General features: G+C 46.3%; 1 protein-coding gene across 4 annotated transcripts in view; it reads left to right on the top strand.

Moving 5' to 3' along the window:
* The window catches only part of frmd4ba (FERM domain containing 4Ba), a 40,152-nt gene extending 22,464 nt beyond the window's left edge, over window positions 1-17,688 (top strand). For 2 of the 4 annotated variants that reach the window (XR_004212554.1, XR_004212525.1), the window contains exons 8-24: window positions 2,286-2,369; window positions 3,062-3,127; window positions 3,574-3,631; window positions 4,257-4,343; window positions 9,072-9,148; window positions 9,715-9,853; window positions 10,859-11,003; window positions 11,113-11,246; window positions 11,337-11,453; window positions 11,765-11,993; window positions 12,168-12,224; window positions 12,330-12,462; window positions 13,007-13,171; window positions 13,370-14,121; window positions 14,217-14,355; window positions 14,706-15,495; window positions 15,990-16,077. Coding sequence is in view for 2 of the 4 variants with exons in the window: in XM_031842223.1 (XP_031698083.1) it covers window positions 2,286-2,369; window positions 3,062-3,127; window positions 3,574-3,631; window positions 4,257-4,343; window positions 9,072-9,148; window positions 9,715-9,853; window positions 10,859-11,003; window positions 11,113-11,246; window positions 11,337-11,453; window positions 11,765-11,993; window positions 12,168-12,224; window positions 12,330-12,462; window positions 13,007-13,171; window positions 13,370-14,121; window positions 14,217-14,355; window positions 14,706-14,963; window position 15,990 (2,641 nt within the window). In the remaining 2 variants the exon portion in view is untranslated. Of the gene's footprint in view, window positions 1-2,285; window positions 2,370-3,061; window positions 3,128-3,573; window positions 3,632-4,256; window positions 4,344-9,071; window positions 9,149-9,714; window positions 9,854-10,858; window positions 11,004-11,112; window positions 11,247-11,336; window positions 11,454-11,764; window positions 11,994-12,167; window positions 12,225-12,329; window positions 12,463-13,006; window positions 13,172-13,369; window positions 14,122-14,216; window positions 14,356-14,705; window positions 15,496-15,989 lie in introns of all 4 variants that reach the window. The other 2 variants (XM_031842223.1, XM_031842282.1) reach the window with 2 other exon arrangements.
* Window positions 17,689-19,173: the final 1,485 nt, after the last annotated feature.

The following is a 19,173-nucleotide window of genomic DNA, read 5'->3' as shown; positions in this document are numbered from 1 at the left end:
CCCCCCCCCCCCCCCCCCCCCCCCCCCCGCGCCCCCCCCCCCCCCCCCCCCCCCCCCCCCCCGCGCTGTCCCGTGGCAGTATTTCTCATTCCTGTCTGCAGTATCCTTTTAACTACTTCTTTGAGAGAACAGGCCGAGTAAATCCCCTCATAAAGCATATAATATAAATGTGTCTCCTCTCCACTGTATCAGCAAAGGGCCCTGGAGCAGTGAGATTAGCTGTGGAGGAGTTAGGGAGACCTCCTCCTCCTACAGTCAGCCGCCTTAAGAGGGATGAGCCACGGCCCACTGTCCAATGGCAGACAACTTGGCGTCAGGAGGACTCACTGTTATGGTTGTGGTGTGGGCCAACCCCCCTGCTGTGCATTGAATACATGCGCCATCAGGTTTCACATTGTACTTGTATCAGAATTCCCCTCCCTCAGTCAGTATTGCATTGTGTCTTTACAGTACTGACTCACACCACCCGCAGGTTTAATCCACAGCTGATTGCCACAAGTTACAAGCTAGATTGTGGAAAACTTAGGAAATTGCTGAATTGCTTGTTGTCTGTAATTATGCCTCAGTGTAACCGATCGCGGGATTTTTTTTATTTTCGTGATTGTAATCAACTTACAAAAGTGAGCTAGAGACATTGTCTTTGTTGCTATGAATACACTTTTCTAGTTTTAAATCAGCTGTGATTAACACAATGTCAGTTGCGTTCAAATGTTCCCCACACCGACCGACACTACACCCGGACAGTTTTAGTCCTCGGTTCTATTTGCAGGTGTAGCCTGTAGTTAGTGGTTCATTCACAGCAACAGGCTCTCTCATTGTGCTCCCTCCACAGTCACCACGTCTCAGCCCCACGGAATATAGCTGACACATGAGTATTATCTCTCCCCACGCTGGGTAGGCTGCGCCTGGGCCGGGTGTAGGAGTTGCCCCCGCGCTGCAGGCTGCAGGGGAGATAACCGACGTAGTAATGAGTTCCAGATTGCTGACGGGGCAGCGCGGCTTGTGGAGTAGATCACCCAGACAACACCAGGCCCCAGCTTTCGCCATAAAACGTACGCCATCAAACACGCGGCAAAAAGTGCCGTGGCAGCAGAAGTCAGTCAACCCTAGGAGAGGTAGCTACAGGGAACAGTGATTCAAGTGCCTCTGCCCTTACAGTGGCTCACCCTTGTTTTTGTTTAGTAAGCTGCTTCACATAACTGGAGCATTATGGGTCTGTCCTACCATGTCAGCGGCTGTTAAATTCCATTCATCTTTAAAGAGCAGGACTTAAATTGATGTCCGATACGTGTTTGGGGTTGCTGGTAGAATACCTGAGAGTTTCTATCATGTATAGTCTGACCTACACATCTGCGTTCCGTCTCAGAGGCCACCGCCTGTTTTGTAGCCGCGCTTGGGGCTCGTACAATGCTTTTCAACACAGGGAGAGGCTGCCAAGTGCTTGTTGAATGGCTTTTGTTCAGGTCTCCAGTGGACTGGCCCGCCAAGCCAGAGCCCCTTTTTTTTGTCCAGCAGAGAACTGTAGATCCAGTACTCCCTCCTACACGATGTTCGAGTGACCCATAGTGCACTATCGAAGAGCTTGACGGTGACAAACAACACAATTTGTCTGAACACACAGGATGGCCAGTTTTTCCGTTTACTACTTGGAGTTTGTGGGTGACACCGATCGGACCCGTTGCATCCGTCATGGGGTGAATCAATACAAAGTAGTTTACCTCCCAGTACAGAGAATAGCTGTGTGGAGTGCATCGCTGCTGAGAACCTGCATGAAATGGCTTTGATATATTTTTTTAAAAGATATCTTGCCAGGGCCCCTTTTTTTAAAAGGCTCCCTATGATTTAATGGCCCTGCATGTGCTGTTATAAGTCAAGTCTGGCAAGACATGAGTGAAGCTCGTGTTTAGTCTTGGCAAGTAGTCCTACTATTTATAGACAAGAAAGATGAAAACAATGTCCTGACACAGCACCTTTTTCTAACCACATTTATAGGCTTTGAGTTGGGATTCTTGTGTAAACAGCTACCTTTACTTTCCTTGTGGTCCACATGCTGGTCTGAAGCACTCCGTTCAGCTCATAACAGGGTAATATAGATGTCTAAATGTAGAGCTTATCGTTGTATAGGGGAGTCAGTAATTACACCGAGATAACCTGTCTCTCTTCAATCAATGTATTTTAGGTGTTGTGTCTCACCCAGCTGAAGCATAGATGCTTTTCTTTTCTTTGTGAATGAATACTTTTGCTGTTACTTAACTTGTGTATATGATTATTTCTTTTGTTGTCAGTGCTGAGACTGCCAGATCAGACCTGAAGCAGCTCCCAGTTCTGCCCACTAGGGTATTAAGGGAGCACCCGTCTCTCAATTACTGGTAAGTTTAGCCCTTTCTCCACAAGATACGCTTACAATTCAGACGTCAAATAGCCTCAGTGGTCAGCACCACTTCTTTCCCCAGAACAGCAGCAGCTTTGAGTGGAACAGTGTCAACAGAACGGTCCGGTACTCGACAGATGGTTTTGCCTCTGATAGGGTGACTAATTAATGCCCTGGGTTGTGTTAATTACATTTGCCCATTAGCCCTCGCGAGCGGACAGAGAGCTGCTGACAGCCACCGGCTATCTAACGGATTGCTGTCTGTCTCTTCAATCCACACTCACTGCTGTTTTGTTTTTTTCTCTCCTCTGCTTGTCCCCGCTTCATCTGGCTAAACGCACATCCGAGGCTGCTACATTCATTTTAATATCCAAATTGAAATCGTAGTCTTTTAGTGCACTTGAACACGTCTCTCTCTCTCTCTGTCTCTTTCTGTCTGTTAAGCCGCGGTTGGTTTGCAGCCTCGCTATGCTATTAAAAGGGATGATTACAGTGGTGAGTAAATGGGATGCATTTGCAGGAGAGGTAGATGAGAGCCATCAGCGGGCCAGTAGGCCAGACGGCATTTTCTGCATGAGCAGACAGAATGTGTGTCAAAGAAAGAGCCCTCTCACAAATCCCCTCTGTGGCTGGAATGTGCAACACTTTGATGAATTCTTCATTAAATTATTTATCTATCCATTTTTGCAGCGAGGACAAAGTAATTGAACGTTACAAGAAACTGAAGGGACTGACCAGAGGACAAGCCATTGTGCAGTAAGTTTAAAAACAACTACATGTATGTTGTTTTCATGATGAACCTGTGTACTCCAGGCCTTCCTGTTTAACCTCATGCGTCTGCACCGTGGTGCCTGTTGTTGTAAGAGGTGGCTGTCACCACGCCAGAATGTGTCATTAATTAGAGGAGGTGCTCTTAGACTCGCACCCAGCCAGCCTTGGGAGGGACGTCGGTCCTCCGCTGTGCTTTTTGTGGTACTGTAACTCAGCGCAGCCCTGGGTCATTTACACTGGGATGATTTGTGCCCTTGACCTGATCAATGGACTCTCCCTCCCTCTGTCACCGACCTGAAACACAAATCGATCAGCTTGCCACTGCAAATGACTGCGGCTTAAATCCCACTCAGTCTGTTGTTAAACAGCCACCGGTTGACAGTGATGGAGTGTAAATGTTAAGTGTTAACCTGTTCCCTTCTTCTCTCAAGGTATCTGGCCCTGGTGGAGTCCCTGCCGACATACGGAGTCCATTATTACCCAGTGAAGGTAAGAGCGGTGCCCCGACTCACGAAGTAGCTTAACCTCTGAACAAGCTTCTGTCAACGTGCCGTCTTCATTTCTTTCTGCTTAAAATCTAACTCAGCAATCTGACCTTTATTCACCTAAATGTTTAGCGTAACGCTTTGATCATGAGGCCTTTTCCTTTTAAAATGCTGTGCTGCAGCTAAAGCAGTAGCACATGTTACTGTTGTAACGTACAGGACTATGCTCTATCTGCTTGGGTGGGATAGAAAAATACAAACTGGTTCTGTACAGAATTGCACCTCGAATATTAAAAACAATAATACATCCAGTAAACCAGCGTAGCACATTTAGTTAGCATGTTTTAGGTGATTCCTCCAACCTTCCTTACTTTTACTTGCTTCCTCTGACTTTCCCAACCAAGCCTTATTAAATCAAGGTGTCTGAGGAGATCAAACAGTGGTGTTAAAGTGACTCAGGCAGGCTTGCAGAGATTTGAAGGCCTTCAGTGTATTTGATCTCTTCTTTTGTTGCTATTGCTGTGAACCTAATGGGATAATTGCTTTTGTAACAGGCCTTTCTCAAACTCCCACCAATAAAGCTAACCCTAATGAGTGGTGGTGTGATTTGTGCATGTGCTTTCATGCAGGACAAGCAAGGTCTACCGTGGTGGTTGGGGGTCAGCTACAAAGGCATCGGCCAGTACGATTTGCAGGATAAACTGAAGCCGAGAAAGGTAGGCTGACCTCTTTTTACAGCGGCTCTGTTAACGCTAAATTCCCCCACTTGAAACATATTTAGTTGTTTATTTTTGTGGAGTATGTTTTGTAAAGCCCTCTGGGACTAACTTGAGGTTTGGACTCAAAACTCAACATGGTTTTCTTACAGTGAGATTTAATACTCACATAATAAAAACATATAATCCTTTAAAGTTATCGGCTTCTAACTTCCTTGTGGAAGTATTTCGGATTGAGCACTGTTTGTGAATATCCTTGCTAATTGAAAGCCCAGCGTTCATCACCATGCCTCTTGTTAGCTGGTTAATGATCCATCACACTGTAAATAGGTGTAACGAAGACCCTGGTTCCCATGTCAGTCAGGAGAACGAGGAGGACAGATGGGAAAATATGTTGGGAGTATCAGTCTGTGTAGCGTGCAGTCAAGGCTGTAGGTATAAGAGCAAACACAGTACATTGCTGTCAACAGTGGAGGGAATTGTTATCGGGTTATAAAACTGCTCAACAAAGTTTAAAGTGCAAAAATACTTTAAAATACATTAATTTCACATTGAAGGAAAATAATTCAGACACTTAACTTTCTGTTTATTAAGCTACTCTTCTAGTCTGTAGAAGGCCCATCATGTGCCTTTCATGTTGCATCTGTGTGAAGTACTTCCAGTCCCATGTACTACTACTTTTTTAAGTTTGTACTTTGTACTTAACCTCGATGTTTGTTATGTGATAGTGTTTCTCCCCAGCCTCTTTCATTAGCCTCGCCGTAGCTGCTGCTACATTGGCAGGGACCTGTTGACTTAGCAGGGTGTGCTGTTTCTCTGAGGCATTAATGGGCACAGCCCCACCATGTCTGTCCCCGACCCTCCTGTGGAAGCTGTAATTATGCTTCTCTGTGGGGAGCAGCAGACCTTCTGGGACTCCGGGAGGTTGGCGCTGTGCCAGTCGGGTGGGTGGGAGTTTAAAGGTTGGGGACAGCTAGTGGATGAGTTTTTAGTTTTTTACTTACTGACAATTGGAAATGTATGGCTACTTTCCGTTTGCCTCTCAGGGAGTCCTCTGTGTCTGGTGGATATTGATAGTGCTCCCTCCCTCAGTTCACAGCCCCTGTATTCACCCCAGCCCCTCTCAGCATGCTGCCTTCATTATGGTAATCTATGTGTGTCTTGGAGGGAACACAATTGATCAAACAATACAAAACAGTTATCTGTGTAGGGGGGCTGGGGTTTAGAGGTAGTACTGGTGGGAGGATGGCAGTTGTGTCGATTCTTTATTTTATTTTTTCTATATTTTTTTTATTTAGTGAAAATCATTGAAAGCAGCTACACTAGCTTGACCTCACATTATCTCCCCCCTGCATGCATGCCAGTTTCATCACTCTATATTGAATAGCCCGGCCCTCAAAAGCCCACTCGGCCTGCTGTGTTTTAGGAATAGTGGCACATTTAATAACATGAATACTGTCGTTTCCATCACGCGTTAGATGCAGTGTATATAAGTGAGCACTTTCTATACAGACAAAAGGCATAGGCGAAGTATTCCAAAGATCTGCAGGGGACAAAGAATGAATAGAAGATGCTGAGAGGAGAAGCAACATGTTGTGTAGGAAGAGGATAGGTTCAGGAACACAAACAGAGGAACTCAACAGGGCTTGGACTAGAAAAGAGTGGTTCCGGGACTGAAGCAAATGGCCAGTCGAGACTTAATTCTCCCTGAATCAAACCAGGACACTCGTCTGTCCCTCTTCCTCTCTCTCTGTGTCTCTCTCCCAGTGGGTGTTGGGACACTCTCTGAGACCACATGCTGGTCCGCACATATGATGAGCCAGCTGAACCAAAATACATCTTCAGTTTATTATCGGGTGACAGTGTCAGCCTGAAAGAAGTGTCTTAGTTGCGAGCAAAGAAGTTTAAATGAAAACTGAACAGATCCTCTTCTCTGTCATTTTTTATTCTGATTAAACTCGCCTTCCGGCGTCGTCTTCTTATCACGTTTTCACAACTAGCAATGCGTCATGGTGTGGAATAGTACAGTGTGGCCAGGCCGAGCGTGACGTGTTATGCGAAGGGTGTGGCAGATGTTTTCTCTGTGAAGGCGTGTAAGTCGGAGCCTTTTGACACGTTTTTATCCATGTTAGATTCTGTGGAATCGTGGCCCCCGGGGGTTCCTCGAGTTATGGGTGTGTGAGCTGGATGTGAACAGCCTGATCCCATCTGAAACCACAGGCATTTCTGGTTCACTTCCACCCGCCTGTAATGAAATGTTTGGCAAAAACAAGGGAGATGAAATATGAAAATACTAAAGATAGAAGATACAGAAAATCCAGTGCATTCACTCAAATCTTGAGTGCACTATTAAGCGGCCGTGTTTGCTGCTTTAAGGAAATGGCTACTTTTGTGTTCTCTCTCTAAGAGTTGAATTGATGAGTCACTGCTTCATATAGATGCAGAGTAAGTCAACTTGCTTGCGTGCACAATGATTCCACTTGAAGGGTTGACGACCACAGTGAATCACTGAGTAGGAAAACAATGTAGACTTGATTTTTGAGAAAAATAATACATCTATAAACTACAGTAACACCTGGAGTCGTACGTTAAATGAGGTCAAGTGTAACAATAATTAATATGAATCTCGTAGTTGAAGAGCTTGTAAATCTACATTCATACATAGATGATGGACCGCAGCCGTATAAGTATGAGACCAGGAACTAAAAAAGTAGGGAGTTCAAGCTGTAAGTTAAGTTGCTCTTCAAGAGGACTTGCAGCAAGAGGTCTTGTGATTTTAGGAGACTGAGGCGTGTCACATCCTTGAAATATTTTGGCCGTGGCTTCATGAGCACTCGCAGGAGAGTCCTGTAGCAGTTTCATGTCGGTGCTGGCACACAGGTGTGGAGTTTCTCTAATAGGAGGAATGATCCTGTTAAAGTGTGTTTAATGTCCGCATAGTCCATTGTTCCACATCTGTTGTTACAATGTAAATGATGCTGGTGGTTGTGACTAGAGGGTGTGAACTGGCCTGAGCTTTGGGTGGTTCCCATTGTTCATTTAGTACCATGCTCTGCATTTCACCGGTAGCCTGACTGTGTGATGCCCGCAATTATAAAGACAATGGTGGTTATACTTTGACAATAAATCCAACGTTCTCATTCATTGTTATCGTGGATATCGAGACAGATTAAACATGTAGCAACAACATGTATTAAACGGGGGGTCATGCTTGTCAGCATAGTGCACACAGTGTTTTCTTTTTGCCTGGTTAGCTGACAGAGTGCTCCCTTTGCCACATGAAAGCAAAAAGAGCCCCCCCCCGCCGCTATTAATGATTAGACCATAGTAACAGATTCCTAACATGTTTGCCCCGGTGGGGGGAGCTGGTTATAGTAGGTTCAGCCTCACAGCAATGCTTTGTGTGGAATTTACAATACGAAAAGTAGAGAGAACTTCCCAGATGGAAGTGGAGTATTTAAAGGGATCGATGACTTATCTGCAAGTGACGGGAAGTGGAGCAGAACCTAGCCCTGCAAAATGTTTTGTGTACAACCTGCTCATCTTGTCTGACTGAAAAATAAGTGAGCTGAGAGAGAGAGAGAGAGAGAGAGAGAGAGAGAGAGAGAGAGAGAGAGCAGCCTGAGGTATCTGTGATGCATCTGTGATGTCAGAGGAGGCGGGGGTGGTGAAGGGGGCGTGGCCAGCTCAGCTGAAACTCTTGCAACACCTATCTGGCTCCCTGAGAGCAGACAAGAGAGCGTATTGTTCGAGGAAGCTCTAGCCCTGTGGGAAGCTCAAAGTCAAGAGATTCAATACAAAACCCAAGAGAACTCAACAGGGATTTGATCAGCACAGAAATACCTTTCTACGGTAAGCCTCCTCATTGAGTCCAACTATTACCTGTCCGGCTGTTTTAAAGAGAGGGTTTAATGTTGTATTTGCTCCTGAATGCTCTCTGTAGTGTGGTGTTGTACCGGCTCTATGGGCTCTAGAGACAGGCGCTCTGTCACTGTGTGAGCTGCACTGTTGTAAACGTGTAATGTGTTACCGTTAGTTTGCTCGGTATAAATGAAGCCAATATGTTTGTCTCGGTGGAAGTGGAGATGTGTTCACGTATCGTGATTTCTTACCCTCGGCACGGTTTCTCTCCTGGTTTGAGATGTATAACCATGTTCTTATAGGACAGTATCAGGTAAAACAATGGTTTTACATTTTCTAAGTCAAGCAAAGACTTTGTTTCTTTTTTTATCAAAGCGAGCGCAGGGAAAAGTTGCTCACAGACAAAATGCTCCAGATCTGTTCAGTGAGCCCACTATCAGTGGAGCAGATGTTTCATTGTGACACAGAGAAGTCCCGCCTCTGTCGACCTCCACAGCACGATGCAATGTGGAACTGGCCTGCCGCCTGGCACGATTTTGCTCCATGCAGCAGCAGCATAATGATTGCACCTGTGTTAGCCCCCCAAAACCTACACTTGACCGGCTGCTGGCCCGCCGAGCCCCATTCACAGCCTCAGCTGTTCTGTTGTTTTCTGCTAATGTTGCTAAAGTTAACTAAGAAGAAGTGGCGCTTAAAGGAAAGCTTTTCTGAGTAAATTGATGCTGTCCTTTGTGTGTCTTGTGTTTTATGGAGTGCAAATGCACATTTTAATTGATAGCTCTGTGTTGGCTTGTGCACTCACTGATGTGTCATGCCTCTCTACCCCCCCCCCTCTCTCTCTGCCAAACCGTCTCGTTCTCTCCACAGCTGTACCAGTGGAAGCAGTTAGAGAATTTGTATTTCCGAGAGAAGAAATTCGCTGTTGAAGTGAACGACCCACACAGGTCAGATAAGGCAACCCGCTTAATCTATCTGAACTGATCTTAATAGGTCCTTTTTACTGTTTTAAAGTGTTCCCATTGTAGCTGCTGCTTGCTTCAGATGTCCTTCTCCTACACCTTACAGTATGAAGGGCATCTGCAGCCAGTGGCCCACTTAGGACACCATGTTAATAGCTGTAGCTTTATGTTAAATGAGTGTTTTCTTGCTGTATAAAGTCCACTTCATTACTGTAATGTTGCTATAAGACCTCTGCCCCTCACCCAAGCTTTAATGTGGCACTTTAAGCCTCCAAAGCTGTCATTAAATCCCACTGTCTGTTTCAAAGGGAGCTTGATGTCACCGCTCGTCGCTCTTCACTACGTTATTACACAAACACCCACAAATTTAACTGGCCAAAGATTCTAATCTTCTTTTCTAAATCTTTGATTTGCACATCTTTTTTTGTTAATCTTAAGGAAAGCCTTTGTTGATCTACCTTCAACTGTTTCGTGTTGGTATGCAGCTGTTGCACAGACTTGCCTCTTGGATGAGCACGGGCTCTGAACGTTTCTCTTGTTATCCTCTGCAGAAGAACAGTGACCAAGAGAACCTTCGGACAGACTGGTCTGGTTATTCACACGTGGTATGCCAGCCACGCTCTGATTAAAACCATCTGGGTGATGGCCATCAGTCAGCACCAGTTCTACCTGGACAGGAAGACAAGCAAAGTGAGTGTCTGTTCACTTTACTTCGTTGCCACCTCTTGCCAACTTAAATATTGTTAAAAACAGCCTCATACTCTCTAATGCCTGTTTAACCAGGCTGTAAAATGAGCCTTTAGACGGATCAAACCTCCTGTCTGTCTCTTCCAGTTTGAATATGGACAGAAGTTCAGTTTAAAAGGTTATTGTGCAAGTGTCCCAGCGTGGTGTAATGGTGACTGTTCATCATGTGATGCTCTGCCTGATCCGTGTCCCATGCCCGTGACTTGTGTAAATAAAGGGATATGACAGGTCTGATGTAAATAGTTCCTATGAGCCTTGTGTTGAGAAATCGTCGTGTCTATTGAAGCTGAGCTAACAGGCGGTTGGGTAGCTTCAATTGAAAATGCACAAGAGCTTGTAATTGAGTAAAATATTTGTATCACTCTGCAGATATAGCAGGCAGAATGATATAGTTGTAGAGGGAGTGCCTAATATTATGCCTATTTTTGCCTTGCCTGTGGCTTAAGAAGAACCACATTCAACCCAAAGTAAACTACAATTTGCCATATGAAGTTATTAGTGTGGAAGGGATACATGTATATGTACGACCGCACCATTGAGAATAAATAGGAAAAGGCCCAATGTGTTCACAGCCTAGGTCCTTGTTCCAGTGCCCGAATATGCTGAAGATACGCTCGTGTTTGTGTTCATGATGCATATTTGCTGAGCATCGGGGTTTATCATACAGTATAAGTGTTGTGTGATGAGCACTTTGTGGCGGAGATGGATGAGCGTGTGGCTGCAGTCAAATGAGGTTATTCAGCCGCTGTCTCCCTCAAAGGCAGATGGTGTGTCAGTGCTCATCCAGGAATAGAGCCCGCACTGATTGATGAGAGAGCAGCGCACTCGGGGTACCGAGCATGCAAATGGTGCCGCTGCTATCATTAAAATGAAGTACTTACAATCCCTCCTTCACTGCTCCTTTCCTTACTTCTCCTCCCTGTTTCCTCCCCCTTCCCCCTCTTACAGTCAAACATGTCCAAAACCAGGAGTTCAGGAGACATCGCCATGGACCTCACAGAGATCTGCGCCCCGCGGATCATCACTAAACTGTCCAGCATCGAGAGCAGGGACCAGCTTATCATGGCCAGCAACGGCAGTCTCATCTCAGCCGGTAAGCGGAGAGTTAATCGGCTAATGGCTTCTGCTCCACATCATAAACGATGAGTGATGATTGATTGCTGTAATTTGCAGTTAATCAGATGTGTGTGCGCGTGTTCCAGGTTCCCTCGACTCTGAAGTCAGCGAGGAGCAGAAGAAAGAGAAGGTTGCCGAGTTGAAAAAGAAAGAAAAACACCTTCAAGACACGCTGACGCAGAAAATTGAGGAACTGAAGAAGATCTGCATGAGAGAAGCAGTGAGTCATCTCTCTCATTCTATTACTTTCCAACGCCGTTTGTAAAGGTCCACACTCCCGGCTGACTGTTGGTTGTGTTGTCATTTGCAGGAGCTTACGGGCAGATTGCCTGACGAGTACCCGTTGGCCACAGGCGAGAAGGCACCTCACGTACGACGGCGTGTCGGGACAGCCTTCAAGCTGGATGACCTTTTCCCCTATGATGAGGTCAGTACAGCTGTTGTTGTGTTGTGATATGTCTCTGTTGTGTAATTATGAATGTTACACAGATCTCTGTGTTTGTTTACCTGGAGACCTGGAGATCATTTGACTTTTTGAAATGAGGCTTAAGAGTTTAATGTGTGGTTTGAGGCTTACATTGCAAAATGTTCTGCGTGAAACATTTGTTGTCAATTGGGAAAATGAATGTAAATAGGAATCTGTCAGCACACCGAAAATGAAGTGTTTTGAAGTCTGTTTCTCTGCTCTTTATTGTCGGGAAATTCCCTGCTCACTGCGTGTTGCGTGTTCCCCTGCAGGACCCACATCTGAGGAATCTGGAGAGCAGGTTCGCCTTGCATCAGAAGATCGTGGAAGCGGCCATCAAGTTGTCCAACGAGGGCGACCACGGCAAGACGGTGAAGAAAAAGAGGAGAAACAACTGTCTAGATGCAATGAGGAAGCTGGAGGAGATCGAGATGGAGATCAACGCCTACAGGATCAAGAAAGGAAGGAAGCCCACCCAGAGAGCCTCGCTGATCTTACCAGGTAGACGTCATCAACAACAGCAGTGCTTTGCTTGTAAAATAAAGCTTGAAATTAATTTTTAAGAGCTGAGCATTATTGATTAGTGGTAGTTGAGTTAAAAAGTCTGTCACTTTCTATGAAAGTGGAATATCGGAGGTGTCTCTGAGGGCCGTTTTCTCTCTCTTCTGTTACCAGATGATGTCAACCTTTCAGAACTCAGCTCTCTGTCTGACAGCCTCACTCTGGATGATGGTATGTTCCCAGGCATAGCCGTGCTCAGTGTGTCATGTGTTCACTCCCCCTATTTGCTGCATTTTAGATCCATTTTAACCAATCGCAATCGCTTTTATCTCCCAGAGGATGAGCTCAGTTCCCAGAGGCTGCGGTCCAGATCGGTTCAGTATTCCCCCAGACCACACCATGCTGAAACTCTGGACATCCACTACAACGACAGACGGGGCTCTGGCAATGACCAGCATGCAGACAGCAGGTATACAGCCAGCACTGACACCCATGAAATGTATATGAATTTTCCGTGTCTGACAGTTGTTTTTGTAGCATGGAGCTAGTACAGACCTGTAGAGTCGATCCAGAGCTGCATTCCTGCCAGTCTCCTCCTCCTCCCTCCTTTTCCTGCCTCTCCAACAATCTCCCTCTTATCAGCCCAACGCACCAACTTTAAAAATAGATGGAAAAGAACATGTCGCTGCCTGTGAAGGAGCAGACAACAATTCCAATAAGAGGGCAGAGAAGAAAGGGGGAAACAGGAAAGTGGCCCTGGAAAAGTAGTTTAAATGGCACCTACTTCAGGGCTATTTACAAAAATGATGTGGTTGATTTAATCTCATTATAAACCGCCATAATGCTTGCTGTTGCGTGAAAAGAAAGACCAAAGGACTTTGTAATGGCAGTCATTCAAGTGTGACAGTTCTGCTTCTTTTTTAAGAGCAAATGAAGAGATGGTAGATGTGTTTTATCTCAATAACAAGCTCTTCTGACCTAAAGAGAAAACATTGTTCTTATCTGTGTTCCAGATTACATTACGGACAAGTCCAGGAATCACTCCACTACAGTCACCGCGAGGCCTTAGCAAGCCACTGCACTCCGTTTAAACTGGCTTCCAGACAGCCACGTGATGCCCGCAGCATGCCCCCCACCCCCCTCCTCACCCGCAACGCCTACAGCAGCAACCAGCTCAGGTAGGGCCCTGATTCATCACTTTATTTGTTTTCTCTCAAATGTCTGCCTCATCCACAGCTCATGGAGCCAGTTACACACCAGTCTTGGTTGTGCACGTGTATCTACGAGAAACCGCAATCCATCTGCTAATAGCTAAATTAATGAAGACAACATATAGATACAACATACAGCTTTTAATTATTGTTTTTAAATCACAGATCAGAGGATGCTCCACAACATTTCCGCCAGCGCAGCGGCAGTCTGGAGTCCCAGTCTCAGCTCACGACGGAGACTGAAGCTCCCGCGCCGACATTCACCTTCTCCCCGGCCCGACGCAGCAACAGCACGGAGGTCCTCGATGACGGCTCCTCCTACACGAGCCAGTCCAGCGCCGAGTACAGCGTCCCCGGTAACCACGCGCACCGGCACAGAGCTCGCGGCCGCCACAGGAAAGACCAGTACGCCAACTCGGGCAGCATGCCCAACCTGGCTCAGCCGGACACCCGCTGCTACCAGCAGCGGGCCAGACCCACCACGACAGCCTACTACGTGACGGGCTATCCCAGCTACCCGGAACCGGAGCCTTACTCCAACGGAGTCTACATGTACGAAAACGAGATGGAAGGACACTATAACGTCAATCCCTCGTACCACCACGCCCCGACAGCTTACCACGGCCACGACATGCACTACCGCGCCGACGAGATGGACTCCATGGCCCAGAACCCGTACGCCACGCTGAGGCCGCCCAGGAACCGTCAGGCGCCCCGCGGCAACGAGCAGATTGGCAACAACGTCCAGAAGGCTATGGTGGCCGAGCACTTGAGGGGCTGGTACCAACGCAACGCAACGCACAAACAGGCGGCATACAACTACGACTACGACAGAGGCTCTCAGCAGAGCCTGGGCTATCAGACCATGCCTGCACCGCACAACAGCCACAACGGCAGGAACATGTCCTACTCCACAAGTGAGATCACTGCACCCTGTATTACACACTTCAGTGCGTTATGTTGTTATGTAGGTGGGTCAGTTGCTGACCATTTGTTTTTTTTCCTTCTCCAGTGTCCTCAGTGTCCTCTAGCGCAAACTGGCGAGGCCACGCGAGTGTCGGTGGTGGTATGTCGGAATACGGCATGCCCGTGCACGCGCCGCAGTCCTACTCCTACAAGACAGCCCCCTACAGCCACTCCGCCCACAACAGGTGAGAAAACAAAAACAACTCATCTCCTTATCCAATAAGCCACTCCCTGATCCCTCTTATCCTAACCTAAGCACTACTGTTTAATTACCTAGAATGGATGGCTACAGAAGATATAAGCTGCCATTTGGTGTTGTTATCCCCTTTTACGCGCAACAATACTGTGGACTGATGTATAGTCGTTGTTACCTTTTCTTCAACCGTAAGTTAGGAAATGAGAAAACATGAGTCTGCTTAACTGGCTCAGCGGTACGATTATAGGATCTGTGCAGCCTGCGGTCAGTTCTTCCTCCGAGTTTAAGACTGGTCCTGCTCTCCTCTTTAACTGTCCACTGGCCCCTGCTTTCTTATAGATATGGCGCCTCCGGGACTTTTAAGGGCCCCTGGCACAGCCCCGATGACCGGAGGCGCTGTGCCGTTTTCCCTGCTAGTTCTTCCCCCCCAGCTTCCTCCTCCACCTCTTCCCCGCCCCCCTCCTCCTCCTCTCCCCTTTTATCCTCCACCTACTCCCCCGGCTGTCGGGTCAGGCAGGTGGCCTCCAGCCCCGCGCAGCCTCAATCCTCCAGAGGGCACAGGCTCAATAAGGTGTCCTTTGCTAAAGGTAGTTCATAGTAAGTAAACAGCAGCGGCCCGGAGCCTGCGCGTTTGCTTCTCTCAGTTTGTCTGCAACGTGACTCCGTAGTCTGCTTGTTGATGTTTTGAAGTGAACTTTGCATTTTTGAGATGTTTGACTCGTCTTTCTTTCATTGTCATGTATGATGAAGTAACTGCATGGCTTCTTTAAAAAAAAAAAAAAAAAATACAAAATAAACACGCCTGCCCTACTTCCACTTCCAGCTGGCATAAATGTCATCCAGTGGTCACATTTCTCTGCCCTGTGCTTTCCACAGTTCGTTTTGCACTCTGCTGTTTGCCTTCTTCTCGGCCCGTGCAGACTCCCTGCCCATGTGCTGCCACTCACCCATTGATCTTTGCCCCCCCCCTCTCATACGCAGATGTCCCACAGAGTTTGAGTGGCGGAGCTGTGATAGGATGGCGCGCCCCGCGGGGCCTTTAGAGAGGTGTGGTGCTGTTGCCTATGCTACTGACCAGGAAAATTACCCCCCCTCCCCCCCAATTAACAGTCACAGCACAGAAGAAAGGGTGAGAGACGACAATGTAAAAACTTCCCCACACGGTTATCATGGTGATGGTGGTGTGGCTCTTTTCTTTTTTAATACATGTGGCAGGGACTAACAGAAAGCTCCAAATCATTTCACATTGCTCTGGCTGATTTGTGCTTCATTGCTCTGGGTGTGTTGTGGTGGTGGGAGAGCACTTGTGTGGCAGTGGATGAAATGTGACCCCTGAATATCGTCTCATCTGAAGGCTATGCGTGTGTTTCACATCTGTGTGCATCTGCTGTGTTGTTGGGTGAGAATGTTTGACCCTGGGTTTACCTTCTTCTGAAACAGATTAATATTAACACGCCTGAAACACATGAAGTAACACAGTACATGACTTAGTTGCCTGAACTTGGCACTTCAAAGCTGATTTGACAGACCGGGGTTAATTCATTCTACGTAGTTAACCAGTCACAAGCTACATTCAGTTTGTTACCTTGTCTAACGTGTTTCAATCTGGTGTGTTTTTTACAGATCCTACATAGACGTCAGCCAAGTGGACTCACACAGTAGTCACCAAATGCACACTGACCTGGAGCCCGAGGACCAGATTTGCTGGCACGAGGACTCAAAACCGGGAACAATAGTGTAGCTGCCTGTCTGTCAGTGCGCTGTATTAACTCCTTCACCGTGACGAGTTGTCATTGTGCCTTAGACTGCACTTACCTGTTTTTCTTTACAAGAGGATCCAAAGATTGAAGAAACTTGACCGTAAAGGAACTGGATTCCTCTCGTTTTCTGTTCTCTTGAAATGCAATAGCCAAACCGACCCACAGCCTTGTGATCAGAACTAAACCCAACGCCGGGCATCATTGCTGGATTGCGAGTGTTTGTGGTGATGGCACTTGTGCACTGAAACTATACCAGGACCTGCTGTGGACCGTGTGGACTAAAGATCTCCGGTGTTTCTCTGTAGAGATTCGGGCTTCACAAACCAAGGACTAGGACTGTCTCTGTGAGAGCGCAGTGACGCTCTGCCCCACACACACACACACACACACACACATGTATGAACACTGTAACCATGAAGGATTGGACGAGCTTTGATAAGGACTTTATCAAACAAATGAAGGATTAAACTCGTTGAAAAATTTGTCAGAAAGATGGCTACTTCCTGGAACATCCCGCAGTCAGTTTTATCATCGCATAGCTTGTAACTACCACAGTGTACACTTGGTTGTCATTTACAAAGTATTCAGTCTGTCTCACTGTCAGTACTTACAATACAATTGAGCCAAATACTTGTCACCGTTTGAGTATTACCTGAAGTCACAAACTTTGATATCACTGCCACATCTGATCAGTCACTGCAGGAAAAAGGAAATTTCCGTTTTTGGACCTTTTTATTGTAACATGGTTATTTCATCCATGCTGGACATCATGGAGTGGTGCTCCCAGTTGCTCTCAAGAGAGGGAAGCTGTATGTAAATGTTGGTTTTGTAAATACACTGGTTCCGTCTTTTTTTAGTGCATTTGTATGTATTTGAAAAGCATGTAATATATAGTAAGCAACTGATTTTTAAGCTGGTTCTTAGTAATTTGTAAAATTGCATTTGTTTGAATTAAAAAAAATTTGAATCGGTTCAGTTTGAGGGTCATATTTATTTATACAGTATACATACTTAAAAGTTTTAAAGTCTCCTCCGTCGGAGTGCGGGAAAACAGGATTTAAATCCAAATCCATTAAATTAGGTAATTGAACGTTTGTTCAGACGGTTCAATTAATGAAATGAGGTTTGAAGAAACCAAATAACCTCGAGTCTCATTTAGATTGTATTGCTCTGAAAAACAGCCGTTAGAATGGTGTTCTTGGCAAACTGGAACACATGAATACATTCTCCACTGCAGTGCATTCAAGGAGGCAGATTATAGTTGGAAAGATAACTGAAGAGTTTCTTTTTTTTGTGTGTGCTTGTATGCCGAGCTGCAATCAGTCGTGATGCGAGCCGATTATGAATAAATGATCATCTCTTAGAGACGCTCTCCTGCTGCAGAGCTCTGCTGCCCTGCTGCTCTGCTGCGTGTTCCCACCAGCTGCTGCGGAGCCTCGTTTTCAGCGTCGTTGAGCCGTAAAAACCGACCGAACCGGTCTTTAAAAGCTGTCACACCCATTATGGGCTATAACCTGTTCTTCTGTCCTCCCTGTGAATGACAACTAGTGGTTATAACACCAAACCCTCCCCGTAGGCATCCATGTTGTAAAACCTGCTATACACATGCATTGCCCCACACCCCTACCCCCCCCTACCCTGTAGATTATCCTATAACCCTTCACCTCGTTTCCCTTCCTTCCTTCCTTCCCTAGCCAGGACACATTTTCTATTAGTGTCCTGCCTCTGCTTCCTTCCCTGTGAAGGCCACAGTTGAGCAGCTTTTCTCTGTGTTTTTTGCTTCTTGAGCGAGCTCAGGGGAGGTCTCAGACACTTTCAGCTCCTTGGCTTTACCCGAGGCAGTGTGTGGGGTTGGGTTGGGTTGGGTTGTTTTGTATCCAGCTGTCTCCCTCTGTCTCTGCTGCTTCACACCAGCTGCAGCCAGACATCAGGCGAGGCTGCTCCAGCTGACACTCCACTACATAAACAATGGGCTCCTATCTACTTTCCTCCTCATCGAACAAAAATCATTTAATGCTGCTTTTTCCAATACAATCCATTTTGCCAATCTTATGAAGGAAAGGTAATTATACAGCTGCTTGTGTTTCAACATTAGCATTTGGGACTTTTTTTGTTAAAGGAACAGCATGAAGCATTTAGGGGGATCTATTGGAAGAAAGGGAATATAATATAAGTATGTCGGCCTCCATGTTTCTACAGTAGCCCTGAACGGACAAACTATAGACAGGGCCCTTTGCGCTTTCACTTGGGGCACCGTAGTTCTCTTACACAAGGGAGAAATGTTACCGTTAGATTGGACACCACTGCTCCTTTAAAAATGTTTGTAAGGTATTGAAATAAGTATTGTTTTGGTGTCCGTATTGAAACTACTGATACAGCATATTTTAAACAAAACCCATAGACCACACGGATGTCACACATGTCAGCCGGACCATAGGACACCAAACTCAGATTAAAGTGACTATAAATCGTGTTATGCCTCTCAAAGGATCAGCACACTTACCTCGATCCAAGGGAGTAATGGCTCGGACAAGTTATAAAGGGTGAATAGATGGATTAGCTGAGCGGTCACGTGGGCTACTACGGATGACCTTCTGTCGAGGAGGCAGTGAAAGCATGGGACAAGCCCCCAGGAAGAGCACCAGGCTTTTGAAGCAAACATAGTGGCCAAACGGTGGAATGAAAGTTTCCAGGTCCGTCACGTCATTTTCCCCATAGACTTACATTGGGAAGGAGAGGTCCGTAATGATTTATTAGGTCCTAAAAGTTGCGTAGTGCACTATAGCCCAATCCAGAGATATTTTCCTTCCTCCGTTAATGTGAAGGAGCCTGAGAACGAAGCTGGACCACAGACTGTATGTAAGAAGTGAACGTAGTCATTGTGACGTCACCCATTGGTTTGTGGACTGCCGTTATGGAGCCTCGAGTTTAGCGATTTCACTGTCGCAATCTTGGAATACGGCCTTCTCCATGTTGTTTTTTTCTCACAGTAAGCCCACCCTAAAGCATACCATTATGGTCTATTTGACTCTAAATGGACCATAATT

The sequence above is a fragment of the Anarrhichthys ocellatus genome, unplaced genomic scaffold (assembly GCF_004355925.1).
Source record: "Anarrhichthys ocellatus isolate YVR2014 unplaced genomic scaffold, GSC_Weel_1.0 scaffold1, whole genome shotgun sequence".
NCBI classification, from domain to species: Eukaryota; Metazoa; Chordata; class Actinopteri; order Perciformes; family Anarhichadidae; genus Anarrhichthys; species Anarrhichthys ocellatus.
Note: the sequence above shows the minus strand (reverse complement) of the source record. Positions and strands in the feature narration are given on the sequence as shown.